Below are 13,542 nucleotides of genomic sequence, written 5' to 3'. Positions count from 1 at the left end.
TCAGCGCGCAGTTAAAAAAAAATGTAATAGGGGTATGAAAAATAGATGTTGTCCGATTCTCAGACCTACTCAATATGCTCACAAAATTTCATGAGAATCAGTCAAGCCGTTTCGGAGGAGTTTAACCACAAACACCGCGACGAGAATTTTATTATATTAGATCATATATCGGTATATCATGCCGCGATGTTCTATGCACTTTATTTCATTGAAGATTTTTATCTTAGTAGTGACACGATATCAATTTATTTCCTCTTGTATTTTTGATGACATTTCTATAAGGGTCAATTTCGTTTGAAATACATTTGTGTTTTTCAGCTTTCGGAATTGCTTGACGTCTGTTTCCTTTATTATTTATTCCATCCACGTTGAGCGTTGTGACAGGAATTTGAGCGTTTGTTGATGTATGTACTCTATTTTGTAATGAATTTAGGTTTCCCCGTAGGCTCTTAATTTTGCTCAGATTTTAATATAATAGACTACCACTGCTCCCTCTTTCTGTTTTTTTTAATTATTCTGGTTTAAACATAAGTAAAAATTAGTTACAATATTATTAGGCTTGTATTGGTTGGTTCAAGACACCACTATTTTGAATTTATTCATCATATTCATCTCACTATTCGTCTCCACAGAGGCCATAGTTGTATTTATTACGACTTGTAAATTAATACAGCAATTTTTGTTTCAGATCACATGAAAAATAGAAAAATAAACGAATCAAAAAAAAACAAAAATGATAACGTGACGAAATATGCTTCCCATCGGATATTTCCACAGAGCGCGGACTAAAATCGATTCGAGTATGTGTTATTTTGACAAGAGCATACCTGGAAGAAGATTGAAAGCCGTACAAAGAGTACATTACTTCAATACGCACGTTTTCATCTACATTTTCTGTTTGTACTTGCAAGCTGTTAATTCAGACACGACAAATATGAATCGACACAACGATAGGAATATTAACAATAATTTTAGTTTTAATTCACAACAAAGTAACCCTGAAACTGAAGAATATGATGATCACGAGGATGTCAGAATAGGTGACAATATTTTTAAAAAGTTTGATTTCGAAAAAAATCCCTATTACGATGGCGAAGAGTTCGTATCAAAAAAGTTTTACAATTCGGAAAATAACGCTTACAGTAACTACGGAGATTACAAGCGGTATTATTTGAATCCTGCGAATCCAGTTCCGAGATCAAAAGTTAAATTTAAGATTAGCAGTAAGATAGTTCAAACTAAATATGGAAAATTACAGGGCATAATATTGGCAATGGATGAACATAGGTATTTAAGTCCCCTCGAAGTATTTCTTGGTGTACCGTACGCTACGCCGCCTGTTGGATCTAATAGGCAAGTAATTATTGGACAAAAATTTCAGTATTTCCTAATTTTGAATAAATTTGTAACTTAATCATTCGTTTTAGATTCAGTCCAACAAGAACGCCGTCACCCTGGGATGGCGTGAGAGTGTCGGACCGGCCGGGTCCAGCTTGCCCTCAAAAACTGCCTGACCTCGACCACGAGAGGACCATTTTAGAGAAAATGCCTAAAGGCAGATTAGATTATATTAAAAGACTGATGCCATACCTTAAGAATCAAAGTGAAGATTGTCTTTATTTAAACGTATTTGCTCCTTTACAAAGTAAGTTCACTGCGATACAGTCAGTGCAGTTAATGTGATCAAATAATTTGATCATTATTATTGCGTCTAATTTATGCTAATAACTCTGATTCCTAATTCTGGAAATTTGCCATTACTTGGTATTGTTGCAGAGTATTAAGGTTTTATTTTTTTGTTTTCTTCAACTGCAATTAACTTCTTGAATTATTTTAAAAAAATGACTTCATTTACTTATTCGAAAATAACATTAATATGTTTTGAGATTATAAGTCTATCTAATATATAAAATTCTCGTGTCACAGTTTTCGTTGCCATACTCCTCCGAAACGGCTTGACCGATTCTCATGAAATTTTGTGAGCTTATTGAGTAGGTCTGAGAATCGGCCAACATCTACCATATCATACCCCCCCCCCATTTTTTAACTGCGCGCGGACGGAGTCGCGGGCGACAGCTAGTTTTGTATAAAAACAAATTATTAAATGTACTTATACCACATTTTTATTTCAGTGGATGAGTCTAAGTTGTCTCTTCCAGTACTAGTTTACATACATGGTGAGAGCTACTCCTGGAGTTCAGGGAATCCATACGACGGAGCAATTCTAGCAAGCTACACTGATCTTATTGTAGTCACATTGAACTTCAGACTTGGTGTTTTAGGTTAGAATAATTCTGATTCCATTCAAATTATTCGAATATTATGTAAATCTAGATGACTACATTTAAATTGTATTTCCAGGATTTCTTAATGCAAATCCAGCGCCACATTTAAAAGCCAGAGTTGCAAATTACGGACTCATGGATCAAATAGCTGCACTACACTGGGTTCAACAAAACATCGCCCTTTTTGGAGGCGACCCGACAAATATAACATTAATGGGACACGGATCCGGTGCAGCTTGTATCAATTTTCTAATGATATCACCTACAGTCATGCCAGGTAAGAAAGCCTTTAGTTATATTCTCCTCAAAATTTATAAAATGTGCAAGACAAAACTATTAATAAATTATTACTTTGGTTTTAGGACTTTTCCATAGAGTTATTCTTATGTCAGGATCTGCTTTAAGTTCTTGGGCTATTGTGGATGATCCAGTATATTATTCATTAAAATTAGCTAAACATATGAACTGCACAATACCAGAAGACATGACTAAGGATCACGAAGTAATAGTAGATTGCTTGAGAGAAGCATCTATTGAGGAATTGTTATCAATAGACATATCGCCCCCAAATTTCTTAACAGCTTTTGGACCCTCCGTAGATGGTGTAGTCATAAAAACAGATTTCGGCAAAGACTTTTTAACAATGTATTCAACTGGAGACTTTCCCAGTTTCGGGCCACTGAATAATATGAATCAAAACAATATTCACATAAAGAGAAGCGACAACGGCAGGAGGTTGTTTCAGAACAAATACGACTTGTTATTCGGTGTTGTTACATGTGAAGCATTGTGGAAGTTTTCGGCACACGACGTACAGAATGGGATCGAGCCGGATAAAAGAGATAGGATGTTACGGTAGGCTTATTTGGTTTAACTCAGCTTTATTTCCTTACAATTGTAATATTTAATAATTTTCGGAGTTGTCAGATATTGTCGTCCGTTATAATAATACAATGATATCTTATTTCAGGACCTACGTAAGAAATGCTTATACGTATCACTTGAGTGAGATTTTCTATACAATAGTGAATGAATATACAGATTGGGAAAGAACGGTAAAATTCCTTTTTTTACGTCTTTGTGAAAAGTTTTTCAGGCAATCAAAAATATTATGTTACTGTAAGAATTTCCACTTTTTGACCGTTTTGGTCCTAGCAGTACACCTATTTTATTATAAACGAAAATCTTGTACGTAATACTAAACTATTATCCGTGGAAATAAATCATTTTTTTAAAACAACTCGGCAGATATCAAACAAAAGATTACACTATCGATCACATCTATTTCTTCAGAGAGTCTATTGTATTTCCTTTTCATTATTGTTGACAGAATCCGATAAGCACGAGAGATGCTACAGTGTCGGCGCTATCTGACGCGCAGTACGTGGCGCCGTTGATTCAAAGCGGCGATCTACTGAGCGGCGGACCCAAGCCGGCGCCCAATGACGAAGAAGGGCCGAGGAGACCGACGAGAACTTACTTCTACGTGTTCGATTATCAGACAAAAGATGGATTTTATCCTCAAGTACGTAAAGTCCTATCGCTGATTATACACGTTAAGTAGATTCATGTCTTGATTTATGTTATAAAAGGTGAAGCTAATTTTATTCGATAAAACGTTTAAGTACAACTTCAGATAATGGACAACAGATAATCAAATTTAGGTCAAACGAACCCCGTTTTCATTTCTAGGTCAAGCTTGATGCTTTCATCGACGCTGTTATTTTTAAAACGGTATCGTGTATCGTTAAAGATATTTGTTGTTTGCTCATAATAAACAGATAACTAATATTTTGCCCTGTTAAAGTCTGCAAATAATTTGACTATAAAATAGTTTTGATCATAAAATAATTCACCGGTTCTAATCGCTTGCAAAACACCTACATGCGGAAAGCATCTATTAATGTTAACAGACAGAGCTGGTATTCATTTCTAACAATTCGCTTTTAGAGAACCGGAGCAGTCCATGGAGAGGAGCTTCCGTATGTTTTCGGTGCGCCATTGGTCGATGGTTTCGGACACTTTCCGCAAAATTATACCAAATCAGAAGTAGCCCTTTCAGAGTCTATATTATTTGCCATAGCTAATTTCGCGAAAACTGGGTAAGTTAGTATAAATATAATTGGTTAAATGAATACTAAATACTTTTTCACTTCTATCTTCTAATAAATAGTTTTTGTTACAGTAACCCGAATGATTTAGGCCGACAGGAAGTATTACTCCCCGCGTCGAGAGAGAGGAATAAATTTCGCGGCATAAGCTGGGAAGAGTACGACTCAACGCATCAGAAATATTTAGAAATAGGTCAGTTCTTTCATCTATAATATATGTTACACTGTAGGGAAAATATGTTCTTTTTTACTATGAAAAATATAACCTAAATAATCTACGTTGTAATCAAGACAACACGTTAACCATATATACATGTAATACTGCACAAAACGTACTTCCAATGACCTTCTACGTTCCTCAGATCATACAATCTAGTTAGTTAGTTTGTTTAATTATTTAACAAGTAGAATTTAGCTGTCTTCTATCTTAACAGGTGTGAAACCTCGTCTCAAGAATCACTTTCGGGCCCATCAGTTATCCGTGTGGTTACGACTTGTTCCTGAACTCCACCGAGCCGGAATGGAAGACGTCGCTGCCCGACACAACTTATTCCGCAATCACAATGAACAAGATCTTTATGAAGGGATTGTCAGACCTGATCCGCTTTCCCGTAATGTCGATGCAGAAATCAGACGTACCAATGGATCATTGTATAGTGACACAGCATTAACCACAGTCGATACCATACTAGCTACATGTGTTACGATATTACCAAATGCGAGAGATATGCACGCTTTGAATACAACTGATAGTACTCTAGCTAATCTTGAAGCAGCTGGTTATGCTGCTTATTCCACAGCTCTCAGTGTTACCATTGCCATTGGATGCTCACTACTAATCCTAAACGTTCTGATATTCGCCGGAGTTTACTACCAACGTGACAAAAGCAGATCAAGATGCAAGCAACCAAGGTTCAACGAAAAGCATTTCGAAACCATATCAGGAAAACACTCCCACTATCACATAGATCCAACACTTGCACCCAGTTTGGTGGTAGATGTAGAAAGACAAAACAGAAAGAAGATACTGACGGAACCCAATTTAGTGAATTTGAATTTTAAGGGACCGTTAGATAGTAGAAAATCTCCGAGCCCAACTTTGAGCTTGGATAACATGATGTTGCCAAGTAAATTAGGTAGTAGAAGTAATAGTTTTAGACTCCCAAATGTAAATTATCAACAAATGGGAGGATATTCAACTATGCCTAAGAATATGAACCAATACTGCAATTCACCTCAAATACAGGAGTTAAGACATCAACATCAACACCAACATCAGCAATATCCACTGAACGGTTCAGCGTCGTCACCTGGGAGAGAAGACCGAGTTGCTCATGCGACTCTTCGAAGAGGGAAAGCCCCGCATTCTTCAAATCTCCCACAAGCTGCCATTGATGAAATGAGAGTGTGACAGAACTTGTAACTGTTCTACGTTAGTTTCTATTCGACTATTGTAGTTCAGTTTTCGATTTGTAAATAAATGTTTGGGATTGTTTTTTAGAGAGGAAGCATTGTCGATTCTCTGATACACTGTAACAATATTATCATCTATTAAAATATTATAATAAAACATTGTCGTTTTACTATACTCTCCCTAAGGCATGAATAAAGTTCTTGACAAAAAATTTCAAGTTATAATAATTTTAAATCGTATTTCTATTGTTAACTATCTAAAAAAAACTGGCTGTATGGAGCTCTTAAGTAACGTAACAACTAACGAAACCAATTACGTGCCATGAAATTTTGATTTTAATTAGAGTTTTAAAACTACCATTCTTCGTAAATGGAACTTCCTCGTTATTATACAGAACAATATAAGTGAATGGAGTCATGCAGCGCAATTAAGATATTTTTGATTCGCCATAAAAATTCAAAATTCACCCAATTTGTATATTTTTTTATTTTAATTTACTTAATTTTTAAAAGAACGACATAACAATATAAAATTCACTAAGAATTTCTTTTAATATATTTTTTTAATATTTATAAAGATTTTTTAATGGGTCAAAGATGAAAAAGATGCTAATTTAGGACATGTTTTTTTTAATAGAAAATTTCATCAAGTCAGTTATATCCAAAATAATCACGTGAATGAGTGGCTGTTTTCAAAGAGATAAATGTTTTTCGACAATTTATTTTTATGTTTATTTTTGGATACAACTTTTCATCATATTAACGAATTTGAAATGTAAATCTATTTTTTCCGATTTCTAAAATTGGCTCTCTGCCAAGATTTTTTTAGTTGTACAAAATATATTTGAACAAAAATATTTTAGAATATTTCATTGGAAGATTTTTTTATCAAAGTGAGGTACTGCAGGTTGGATATATATTGGATATTGCTTTCATCGAATTGTTCTTATACGTTTAGAATTTGTCGCGTTAAAAATATTTTTAAATTTTATTTGGATTGTTTTTTTTTTTGTACGATGGATGACAAAATCCATCAAAGTATGAACGTTCACATAAAAATGTCAGATATTGAAAAAAAAAAACTATTTTTTTTCCTTACCTTTAAAATAAAAACTCAGTATTCCGCGAAATCGTAATGTCAATTAATTTAGAACGATTGTGAAGGAATTCACTTAGATGATTGAAAAGTAATGATCCTGTCCTCTCCAAAACGAAATGACAAAAAATAAAAATCTGTTTTTAATGAACGCATACATAACTTTTCCAATTATGTAACATTATTATAACAATACTTTTAATTTTTTTTAAAAAGGATACTGACAGATTTTTTTTAGGCTTGTAGCAACATCAATATGTTCGTCATGTTGGTAGCAATGAAAATATCGACCATTTTCCTCTCCATTTTCGTATTTAATTAGTGAAGAGTCCTCATCTTTTATATCCTGTTTTGCAGATGCTGTTAAATGCAATAGTGAAAAATAAAAATATACGAAATTAAATTATTTGGTATTGAACTTTGGAATTGAAATTTACTTTAATAACTAGTGAATAATTAGTGAATTAGTGAGTCATTATATGTAGTGAGCTGATGATGAATGTAGGTTCTATAAAATAAATTGACAATGCTCTAAAACAATGATATTTTTAGCTATTTCAGCTTGTGCTTAGTGTAAAAGGCAAAAGAACGCAAGTATAAATTACTAATAATTGTTACATATTTGACACGTATAGTCAAATGTTTAAAGTAACAAATACGCATTTTTTATCGCTTGCCAGCTGTCGATGTTTAATAGATGTCATCAATCAGTAAACATTTCTCAAATCTGAAATATAATAAAATAATAAATGTAGCAATAAAATAGCGTTATTTGACATAAACGTATACGTACTTTACCAAATCATGAAACTACGTTGTAAGAAGTTTACTAACTCAGAATAACCTTAATTGTAACACAAATTCTAGAATGTTACGGAACACGTCTTGATTTTCCTTTTTTTTGCTTAGTACGAGTTATGTCCTAAAAACAAAACACGCGTTTACAAAACATTTACGAGCTATGTATCACACAGGCCGAGCGCACTTACAATTTGTGCCGTAAACTTTTCACATCTGTAACTCGACAGACGCGAAAATCCTGGCACCTTGCCAGCTACAGATCTAATACGTTCAGGCTCCGAAACTAAAAAAAATATGTATTTTTTGTATCGAAAAAGTAATAATGTAATATATGTAGATTTTAACGCATTAATTAATTTATGTAAGGCAAAGATAATGAGACAATTTTATTTTAAATATTTAGTCAAATGAAATTCAAATCAGTTCAGTAAGAGCTGTACATAACAATCTCTATTTCATATATTGAAGAGCTCAATTTGAAAACTTAGAGACTTTTTAAAGAAAATTTAATTTTTTTTTTTTTTGTGACTGAGTCGTCACTGTTTGCCTTGAAGAGGCATTTACAGCTTCACCGGGCTTGAGGTGGCCGGGCGCAGATGGCGCTTAGCCTAAACCTCGTTTATGAGTAACTGGGCTCGAGGGCTCCCTCAGGAGCCTCGGCTCGGGCTGTTACTTCGTTATTATTACCGGATTGGGAGGTCACCGAGCTCAAAATTTAAATCAAAAATTTGTGTAATTTATTCTTTCTCGTGCAATACTGAAATATGTGAACATTTTTCCAATATAGCTGCACAATTTGCTGCCATTTAAAAAAAGAACACGTTTGACTTTATGATATCTGCAACATTCGACGTCGACGCGTTCGTGAATAAATTTTCATAAGTTGGTTCGGGTGAGTGGTTCTCATTGTGTTGCTCAACATATCGGGCCTTATCTGTGAAGCTTTCCTCCGACCGTGTGATTGTATCGCTCTCTCTTTTCATCAAATGTATTATGTAGAGGTGATTTTACTTTTTCTTATATTCTTTTCTAAATAGAATCTTATCTATAGTTAGTTTCTTTTTATACACTGTCTACTAGTTTAGTAACTACCAGTTGTGTTATGAAGTATCAGGTTGAACCCTTAATGCACATATTTTTAGCCGACTTCAAAAAGAAGGAGGTTATCAATTCGACTGTATTTTTTATGTGTGTTACTGTGAATCTCCGCCCCTCGTGGTCCGATTTTGATAAAAATTATTTTAATTGAAAGGAAGTGCTTGCAGATGGAACCCATTTTTTTGTTTTTTTTTTATACGTTGCTGATGTTAGAATTTTTTCTTAGCATAAATCAGTGTCATCTGTTTTATTTTTTTCATTCATATAATTTTTTTTGTACAAAATAATATGTGTTTGAAGCCTTTGTATCCTGATATAATACGGATTTTCTAAGCTTTCCTGAAAAGTGATTGACGTATGATTATTATACGCAGCCTTATAAAATCACCGGGTAAAATGAATTAATGGACTTTAAGACTTTAAGTTAAATCTACTGTACATAGAAATATTTATTAAAGTAAAAAAAAGTCTAACAATTAAAAGTACATGTAATCTCCCATTTCCTAAGTGAGCTTAAGTTAAATATTTCACAGGAATTATAATGCGAATTAAGTTCCAAAATTATTTCGGCTTACTCTTATTGATTACGAGGTTTTGCTTCTTTTTCATAAACTACCAAGTTTCTCCGTCTTTTTACTTTTACAAGTTAGCGTTTTAATAAGTTTTATTCCCAAGCAATCGTTCTTGTAAGAAAAGGATGGGCAGGCGAAGTGAATTGACAGAGGATGGGACGCATAGAAACGGAGAATTATCCTCTTTCTTTGCATCCCCTTTACCGTTGATTAAAGGTAGGCAAGGAATCTAAAATTGCGGATGTCTATGGGCGATCGCTTCGCCATTTCGGCGAATTCGGGTAGCCGCTTAGTCGTTTGCCACCTTATGATATAAAAAAAGGAACTAACATAATCTATATATACTTCAAAAGAAAACTTCTAAAGGGACTCGATAAGTATTCAGTTACAAAAACGAAAACACTTTCAACGTTTGGCTGAATCCATCGTACGAGGCCATAAAAGACATCTTATGAAGTCCGATAAGAAATCAAAGAAAATAGAATTGGTTGAATAAGGATATTTGCTGACTAGAAAAACTATATAAAAAGAAACGGAAAGAATGAAAATAAGTTTCCACTCTCGAAACATGTTGTGTTACTACATATTTTCTTCCATCTCAAAATATTTAAATCAATGATAAATTTAATAATTAATTCATTCATTTATATGTATATTATTTAAGACAACTTCAATAGAATTCATGTATAATTTATCACAACACAAACAATGTGACGTTGTGATGTACCTTGCCTTTACAAACATATTTGTAAAGCGGCTTACAACAATGCTTAGAATTTACTTAATAGTACTTGGCATTGAATATGGTTCATACGTAATACGTAGACATGTTCACGCCTACATCGTTGTTGAGTTTAAAATTAATTCAATTCACCTTTGTGTTTATGTTCCGTACGAGAACGCTCACTATGATTATAATTTGGAGTATTATTTAAAGCATGCACATGGGAATATTCTAGTAGTTAAGTTATTTAAACTTATTTGGAGGAGAGAAGGAAAGTAAAGAGGGATGGAAAAAAAAAGATGAGAACTTTAAGAGAATAGCTATTGATTTTTCACTCACCACCGATTAGATCATTTTCCATAAGAAATTAAATACACAAGCACACTTTAATACATTAAATATTTTAAAAACTTGAGTGCTACAAAAATTACTATTAAAAGAATTTATTATTAAATTAAATTTTAATTACAAATATTGGCTTTATCTATATAACACATAACCTTTTAAAAATGAGCTATTTAAGAAGCCTTTTATTACCTTTTTTCTTCCACATTTTTACAAAAATCGCTGCAACTTTTACTTGTAGTAGGTCAAGAAGTGCTAAAGGCATTACTAACCTGAGTGTTGAAATATTCAAATGAAAACTTGTGTAATTTTCTAGAATTTTAGATTTCTTCTTACTTATTCAGATCTGTATTTAGTGGAATTAAATTTTTACGTTAATATTTAATATTTCTTTATTTATTTGAACATTTTTACCTTTTCCAAACGTTGTTACATATAATTTCTTAATACTTTAACAAATTAACTTATTACTAGGATGTACTAAATTAATATATGTTTTTTATTAACAAAAAACAAAATCTCCCTGGCATTAACCCACTCACGTGGGGTCGGCACACAAGCTTTATATACCTTAAAGTTTTGTTTTAGATTTTAAAGCCGGCCGCCTGCTTGTCTTTAACTCTACTTGAGAGGAATATCTTTACATTTGTATTAATACGATTATCAACATTCAAATGGAAGCAAGCATAAATTGAATAAAATAGATTTTATACTTTTATTGGCTAATACATTAAAGAAAGGCATTAAAATTTCACTGAATGTGAATACTTAAATAAACTATAACAACTAACTTTAGATGGATGTACGGATATTTGTTCAAAGGTATCTCCGGAACAGATCAACGGATCTTGATGAAATTTGGCACAGGTATAGAACATAGTCTAGAAAAACACATAGGCTACTTATATTTTCATTTTTAATCCCGCACGGACGGAGTTGCGAGCGACAGTTAGTATAAAAATAAAAACATCTGAGATGAAATGTTATTGGAAAACGTTGTTCGATTCACATTTACGATAAAAAGCGTTGTTCAGAACAATTTACATATAAATGAAACAGAAGTGTAGCGTCAGTCGTGTCGAAATGAAACTTTTGCAAGAGTTTTCTTTTTATTTTAAATTTATTTTATACAATTCTGTACATTACTGGTGAGACAGCTGCATTGTAACGCACGAGCAAGCTCCAACACGAACTGATTGCAATTTAAATGTATATAAACTTCGTGAGGTGTAACATATCAAGTCAAGAAGACAGTTTAGCATTATTTCTGTCTTCTACTATGTTTTTAGAGCAGGGTTATTGGGAGATATAAGTATTAAATGGGAAATTGCATAACAAAGCAATAAACTAACCTCCCTCACTTTCATCGTCTTTTGACTTAATATTTTTATTTGCTGTTTAAGGCTTCAGTATTCTACTTCGTTTGCCGTTTATCCCTTTAATCCTTTTTTTATATCATAAAGTGTCAAACGAACAAACGGTCACCTTAGTCCGCCTAAATAGCGAAGCGACCGCTTCTCATAGACGTCCGCAATTGCAGATACGTTCATCATCAACTCACTATACGTCTCCACCGAAGGGCTCGGAGCCTACTCCAAGATAGGGGTGACTAGGCCATATTCAACCACGCTAGCCCAGTGCGGGTTGGTTGTCTTCACACATATAATTGAATTTCTTCTCAGATCGCATCGCGATGTTTTCCTTCAGCGTGAGAACGTCAGATAAATTTACAAATGTGTATCGAAAATAAAAAATCACATTGTTACATGGCGGGATTCAAACCCGGTACCGGCAGATCGCAAGTCAAGTGCTTAACCCCTGAGCCACCGACGCTCTCGCACGCAGATGCGTTGCCTACCTTAAATCGATACAGGACGCACAAAAAGAGGATATATCCTCTTCCTATGCGTCCCCTCCTCCGTTAAATCCACTTACAACAGAAGTTGTGTAACTTCATCGATTACTCGAGTAAAACCCAAGAAACCTATTATGTAACATTATTGTAATTAATGTTACAAAAGAGCCCAAGGGAATGATCTTGGGGTTACGTATAGCATTGTATTAAAGGGGAATTAAAGCATAATTGATACGATTTATGTTCTTATGAATTAGGAGCTCAAGGGACTTACAATAAGCTTTGTAAACCAAGTAGTGTTCGTAAATTATTCATAACTGTTAAGTAATAATCGTTTTAAACGAAGGGTCTTACCGTGGGTTTCTGAGACCAACATTTCCGTCAAAACATATTGTTATTTCTGTTTTATCAAGACTGACAGGGATGAAGATTTGTTTTATACTTAGATTTGGGTCTCAAAAACCAGTGGTTAGGTTATAAACGTTATGTTAACTAATAGGATATCATAAGTTTTATGACTGTAGTTTGGGTTTTCAATGCGTACTGCTTCAAGCTTTGAATTCTACACTATTCATTATTCACTAATTCATTCTGTTTTTTTAATTCTGACCAAACTAATGGTGTCAGATTAACACTCTCGTTTCATGATTGTTTTAAATTACTTTCCTATGAGATTTTAATATTTTCAAGCAATCCCTGATGCTAATTGTCATGTGGAGGTCGTTGAACTAAAGACGATATCATTTCAATATTTCACTACGTTATTATTCATATTTTTTCTTTATATATAAAAAGTACATTAGGTGAAATATAACCAACAATACATCAATTATTTACCTCCATCATGAATAATGTACATCCATTGGGTTGATTAGGATAACATACCGCGGAACTTCCTCATTCAATTACCCGATATAACATCAAAAGATAACGAGAGTTATTATTCTCTTAATTGAGTTTACTATTTTATTATGTGGGTTTCGTAATAACATATCTATAGATATATTTCAAAGATATTATTTATTAAAGAGGAAACAAGAAGTATTATAATTTAACAGAAGATTGAATCGTTCGATTTGCTATAAGAGCGCATTTACACTAATCATGCTTGTAGCCTAGTCCTTACACGTAAGTATTATAGTAAAAACATATTACATTTTTGTTATTTCATTTAGCTGTTTACATTCAACTTTATTTAATGCTAGTTTATTATTCACTAGCAGTAGCATGTGACTCCGTTCG

The 13,542-nt window shown here is 33.4% G+C and overlaps 1 protein-coding gene across 1 annotated transcript; it reads left to right on the top strand.

The window, feature by feature from the left end:
* The first annotated feature begins 694 nt into the window (after window positions 1-694).
* Window positions 695-5,898, top strand: LOC106719023 (neuroligin-4, Y-linked). The gene is made up of 10 exons (XM_014513257.2): window positions 695-1,353; window positions 1,428-1,645; window positions 2,133-2,282; window positions 2,362-2,562; window positions 2,648-3,140; window positions 3,256-3,340; window positions 3,616-3,810; window positions 4,236-4,387; window positions 4,471-4,589; window positions 4,831-5,898. The coding sequence occupies exons 1-10, from the start codon at window positions 752-754 to the stop codon at window positions 5,805-5,807; spliced, it is 3,192 nt and encodes a 1,063-aa protein (XP_014368743.2). The 5' UTR covers window positions 695-751; the 3' UTR covers window positions 5,808-5,898.
* The last annotated feature ends 7,644 nt before the right edge of the window (window positions 5,899-13,542 follow it).

This window comes from Papilio machaon, chromosome 3, assembly GCF_912999745.1.
Source record: "Papilio machaon chromosome 3, ilPapMach1.1, whole genome shotgun sequence".
Taxonomy (NCBI): Eukaryota; Metazoa; Arthropoda; class Insecta; order Lepidoptera; family Papilionidae; genus Papilio; species Papilio machaon.
Note: the sequence above shows the minus strand (reverse complement) of the source record. Positions and strands in the feature narration are given on the sequence as shown.

Excerpts from the sequence above, each read along its gene's own strand:
- LOC106719023 (XM_014513257.2), top strand. The coding sequence starts at position 752 with ATGCTTCCCATCGGATATTTCCACAGAGCGCGGACTAAAATCGATTCG. Across the intron at positions 1,354-1,427 it reads CCGCCTGTTGGATCTAATAG|ATTCAGTCCAACAAGAACGC; the intron begins GCAAGTAATTAT and ends CATTCGTTTTAG. Across the intron at positions 4,590-4,830 it reads TCAGAAATATTTAGAAATAG|GTGTGAAACCTCGTCTCAAG; the intron begins GTCAGTTCTTTC and ends CTATCTTAACAG.